The sequence below is a fragment of the Pseudorca crassidens genome, chromosome 2 (assembly GCF_039906515.1).
Source record: "Pseudorca crassidens isolate mPseCra1 chromosome 2, mPseCra1.hap1, whole genome shotgun sequence".
NCBI lineage: Eukaryota > Metazoa > Chordata > Mammalia > Artiodactyla > Delphinidae > Pseudorca > Pseudorca crassidens.
In genome coordinates, this window is record NC_090297.1 from 1,361,300 (window position 1) to 1,365,981 (window position 4,682).

At 66.7% G+C, this 4,682-nt stretch overlaps 1 protein-coding gene across 4 annotated transcripts; it reads left to right on the top strand.

Moving 5' to 3' along the window:
• The first annotated feature begins 797 nt into the window (after positions 1–797).
• PRXL2B (peroxiredoxin like 2B) lies at positions 798–4,436 on the top strand. 4 transcript variants are annotated; one of them, XM_067717759.1, is made up of 7 exons: positions 798–951; positions 1,186–1,390; positions 2,575–2,626; positions 3,135–3,198; positions 3,282–3,357; positions 3,651–3,769; positions 4,266–4,436. In XM_067717759.1, exons 1-7 carry the CDS (start codon positions 889–891, stop codon positions 4,287–4,289), a joined length of 603 nt encoding a protein of 200 aa, XP_067573860.1. In that variant the 5' UTR covers positions 798–888; the 3' UTR covers positions 4,290–4,436. The 4 variants fall into 4 exon arrangements, with proteins under 4 accessions (XP_067573860.1, XP_067573861.1, XP_067573862.1 ...); XM_067717760.1 differs by having other exon boundaries at positions 3,651–3,745; XM_067717761.1 differs by lacking the exon at positions 3,135–3,198.
• The last annotated feature ends 246 nt before the right edge of the window (positions 4,437–4,682 follow it).

Consider the following 4,682-nt stretch of genomic DNA (forward strand, 5'->3'; position numbering starts at 1 on the left):
TCTTGGGAGGCCCTGTGGAATACCGTGTGGTATCAAGAGGGGGACGCCCCCCTCCCCAAACCCAGGGCAGGCTGATTGCTGCCCCTTCATTCTCCAGCCTTGTCCAGGGCCTGGAGCCGTCTGTGGGCCCTGGGGAGTGAGGCCGAGTGCCAGGAACCGCAGTCCCTCGGAGCGGGGCGGGCCATGGCCAGGTGGGACCCCGCGGTCCGAGTCGCCTTGCTCCACCCCTCAGCCTCTGTGCCAAGGGCCCTCATCGGTAAGATTGGGTGATACTGAAAGGTGTCAGAGGGCTGTCGCGAGGAAAAAACAAGACAAATCGGCAAGGCACCTAGTACACTGCTGTTATCCCTTTCGGGTCCCTTTCACCCAAAGTTTGGGGGTTAAAGGCAGGTATTACCTGGCATGAAATTGACAGTATTTTATGATTAAAGCCAACACGAACGTGTAACTGAGAAAACGCTGCATTCTCATGGATCTTCAAGATGAAACAAGACCACGGGAAAAGCTAAGCCCTCGGACTCCTCCACCAGATGGGACCCCCGCCGGAACTCCAGGACCCCCACCGCTCCGTCGCTTACCACCCCGCACTCCACGACTGACCCCGCCCCCAGCCGGGCGCTGCACTCTGCGCAGGCGCACCTCCAAGCTCCGCCCACTATCAGCGGCGCCATTGGCTGACGGGCTCATGCATATACAAAACGAGTGCCCGGGAGCCTATTCTGCTTACGGGCAGCTGCGGTAGGCGGGACCGGGGCCGGGGCCGGGGCGGAGGGGGCGGGCTGGGGCGGTGGGGCGTGTCCGGGGCGGAGCCGGGCCGCGCGTAGTACTGAAGGCTGAGCGGACTGCTGGAGAGCGGGCTTGCTGCTGGTGTCCGGGGTGGCAGTCGCCATGAGCACGGTGGACCTTGCCCGCGTGGGCGCGTGTGTCCTGAAGCACGCGGTGACCGGGGAGGTGAGGCTGGACGGGCTCAGGGTGGTGGGTGCGCCCCGGCACCTGGCAGCGGCATCCGAGGCTGGCGCTGGGGCACAGGGCGGAGCTGGGGGCGCAGGCTGGGCGCGCAGGCTGGGCGCGCAGGCTGGGCGTGCGCGGCGTTGGCCGGGGGCACGGGGCGCGGGAGCGGGGCCGGGGGTGAGGACGTGCGCACGGGCGGTGGTCCGACGGCGCCTCTCACCCGCCCCGGCGAAGGCCGTGGAGCTGCGGAGCCTGTGGCAGGAGCAGGCGTGCGTGGTGGCCGGCCTGCGGCGCTTTGGCTGCATGGTGTGTCGCTGGATCGCCCGGGACCTCAGCAGCCTGAAGGGGCTCCTGGACCAGCACAGCGTGCGCCTGGTGGGCGTGGGGCCCGAGGCCCTGGGCCTGCAGGAGTTCCTGGACGGTGGCTACTTCGCAGGAGGTGCCTGCACTCCCCACCCTCCTCCCCCTGCGGCCCCCCCTCAAATGCCCAGCCGGCCCTGAGACCCCTCCTCAAACTCAGGGCATTCACTGCCTCCTTCTTGCACAGCCTAGGCCCTTCTCTCTCCAGGAGCAGCCTTGATAGGCTACTGTGTCCCCTCCCCTCCCCTCCCCTCCCTCCCCTCCCTCCCTTCCTCCCCTCCCTCCCTCCCCTCCCCTCCCCTCCCCTCCCCTCCCTCCCTCCCCTCCCTCCCCTCCCCTCCCCTCCCCTCCCCCTTTTCCTCCCCTCCCCTCCCCTCCCTCCCTCCCCTCCCTCCCCTCCCCTCCCCTCCCCTCCCCCTTTTCCTCCCCTCCCCTCCCCTCCCTCCCTCCCCTCCCTCCCCTCCCCTCCCCTCCCCTCCCCCTTTTCCTCCCCTCCCCTCCCCCTTTCCCTCCCCTTCCCCCTTTCCCTCCCCTCCCCTCCCCCTTTCCCTCCCCTCCCCTCCCCCTTTCCCTCCCCTCCCCTCCCCTTTCCCTCCCCTCCCCTCCCCTTTCCCTCCCCTCCCCTCCCCTTTCCCTCCCCTCCCCTCCCCTTTCCCTCCCCTCCCCTCCCCCTTTCCCTCCCCTCCCCCTTTCCCTCCCCTCCCCTCCCCCTTTCCCTCCCCTCCCCCTTTCCCTCCCCTCCCCTCCCCCTTTCCCTCCCCTCCCCTCCCCTCCCCTCCCCTCCCCTGCCTTCTCCGGCTGTGGCCTCTACCCGCCTGCCCCAGACATGATGTTCTTCCCACTGTGGAGGGCTCAGTGGTGACTCTGGCCTGCAATCCAGGGCAAAGGTCTTTACTGGGTCAGTTGCCAGCTCCTCGCCTCCCCAGGAGCCAGATCCTGAGCTTCTCCAGATGCTTTCCCCAAGGAGTATCTGGGATCAGAGCTCAGGCTCCGCTGCCTCCCGACCCCACCCCGCTGGACCCCTCCCCTCACAGAGCCCTGGGCCCAGTGGCAGAGTCCAGACAAGTCCTGCTTCTCCCTTTCCACCTGTACCTCTGGGCCTCTGCCTCTCCTCTAACAATGGGGACAGTCAGCCCTGCTCTGCCCCTCCTGGTCCTTGGTGGGCGAGCTGGGTACCAAGGGTGGACAGAAGGCCGGATGCAGGAGGGTGGGCCAGGGGGGCAGGTGGGCCTGGGGCACCCACCTGTGGCCTCTACTTTTCAGAGCTCTACCTGGATGAGAGCAAGCAGTTTTACAAGGAGCTGGGCTTCAAGCGGTGAGCTGGGGGCTCGGGGCTTCACCGCTCCCTTCTTCCTCTTCTCCCCTCCCTCTCTCCCTGGCCAAGCTGGCTCTGGGGCCATCCACTGCTCCAGCCAGCCCTGCTGGGCTCTCTTTTGGGTGCCGAGTGTCTATTATGGGCTGTAGGTTAGGCTTCTCACCCAGGGCCTCCCCACAACTGGCTGCAGAGGGCACCTGGGCCTAGTGCCCCAGTCAGGGGCCACCCTAGCCACCTCGGGTGCATCTGTCACCGGCTGGCTGCCTCCTCTGATTGGCAGTGCCAGCTGAGCCGGCACCCCCGGGCTCACCCAGTCCACACTCCCCACACCCTCTGTGGGGCCCCAGGCCTGCCAGCCCACAGGCTGGCTGCCCCGTGCCTCCTGAGCCCCTGGTGAGATGGGGCGGGGCCTGCTTGTGGGAACTGGTCTGTGCAGAGACTGGGGGCAGGCGCTGGGCTGTCTTTGGTGAAGAGGCAGAGCCTGGACAAGCCAGCCGTGTCTCGGCAGGTACAACAACTTGAGCGTCCTGCCGGCCTCCCTGGGGAAGCCTGTTCGTGATGTAGCCGCCAAGGTTTGTGACGGCCAAGGTCGTGTGGGACTCAGGTGCAGGGCCTTCTGTCTGGGACTGACCTGGGCCTGCTCCCCTCCCCCCAGGCCAAGGCTGTCGGCATCCAGGGCAATCTCTCCGGGGACCTGCTGCAGAGCGGAGGGCTGCTGGTGGTCGCCAGAGGTGGGCCAGGGGCGGGGCATCAGGGGCCACCGCAGGGTCACGGGGTCGGGGGTGCAGGGCCACGTACTCAGGTGGGAAGGTCTTGATGAACTCGACCCTGCCCTCACCCTCCCTCCCTCCGGCTTACTGATCTCAGCACAGTTACCCCCTTAGTGGAGTGGCCCAGCTCTGAGTGTCATCCTAACTGGGCGGGGTGTGGCCAGAACAGCTCACTCATCTCAGTAACCAGGTGGGGTAGTGGCCACACAGGGGCACCCTGACGACGCCCCCCCCCCCCCGCCCGCCGGCTGCAGGTGGAGACAAAGTGCTGCTACACTTCGTCCAGAAGTCTCCAGGTGACTACGCCCCCCAGGAGAGCATCTTGCAGGCCCTGGGCATCTCTGCGGAGGTCTGTACCAGTGAGCCGCCCAAGGTGAGCCCAGGTCTGGGGCGGGCGCTGCGCCAAGAATGCTGCCCCCCCCCCCCCCACCTGCACCACCAACCCCTGGGTTGAGCACTTGCTGTGGCCAGGTGCTGAGCCAGACCTTGTTGGCTTTAGGTGGTTCTGGGCTCACAGCAGCCCCAGGGTGTCACTGCCACCCCACTTTGCGGTGACGGGCCAGGGGCAGGGTGGCCAGATGGGCAGGCACAGCAGGGCCCTCTCCAGGGGACAGGGGGCTGGTCAGGGGCTGCAAGGCAGAGGAGGGGCCCGTCCTCTCAGCCTGGGAGGGCTGGGGTTTGTCCCAGGTGACCGTTGCCCACGTTAGTTTAGCATGGTGCTGGTGGTCTACCTCCTGTGCCCCGAATGGAGGGGACTGTCCAGCACACTCCTCCTTCTGCTTGGGCCACAGACCCCTGGAGGGTGGGATCCGCTGCTCTTGGCCCCGGGGAGTGTGGCCAGGCTGACGGGGCCTCTGCTGGCTCCGCAGTGTGATGAGGCGTGCTCAAGGTGAAGGCCCCGGGCCTCCAAGGTTGTGAGCGGCGTCTCCTGCCCTGGGCACACTGGGAGCTGGATGTGAACAAATTCCAGAATCTCTGGGCTGGGGCTCAACTCTGCCTGGTCTGCAGGCAGCGATGAGCATTAAACTGCACTTTCTGGACAGTGTTTCTTCATTGCCTCTGAATCTTGCGTCCTTGGCAGCCCTGGCCACCCCGGCCTTCATCGCTCTTGGCTTCATGCAGGCCAGCAGGGCGGTCATGCCTCCCGAGGCGGCACCTTCCCTGCTAGCAGAGTCGCTTTCCCTGGTGGGTTGTTGTTGGTGGACGCGCCCCTGCAGCCTCCCTGGAGACCTCAGGCCTTTGGCACATGTGGGTCAGGGGTCTGAGAACAGGTCCAGGGTGTGGGA

What these genes read in the sequence shown, in the direction of transcription:
- PRXL2B (XM_067717759.1), top strand. Translation starts at nt 889, where the DNA reads ATGAGCACGGTGGACCTTGCCCGCGTGGGCGCGTGTGTCCTGAAGCAC. An exon ending in TTCGTGATGTAGCCGCCAAG is followed by an intron (nt 3,199 to 3,281) that starts GTTTGTGACGGC and finishes CCCTCCCCCCAG; the next exon opens with GCCAAGGCTGTCGGCATCCA. An exon ending in GCTGCTGGTGGTCGCCAGAG is followed by an intron (nt 3,358 to 3,650) that starts GTGGGCCAGGGG and finishes CGCCGGCTGCAG; the next exon opens with GTGGAGACAAAGTGCTGCTA.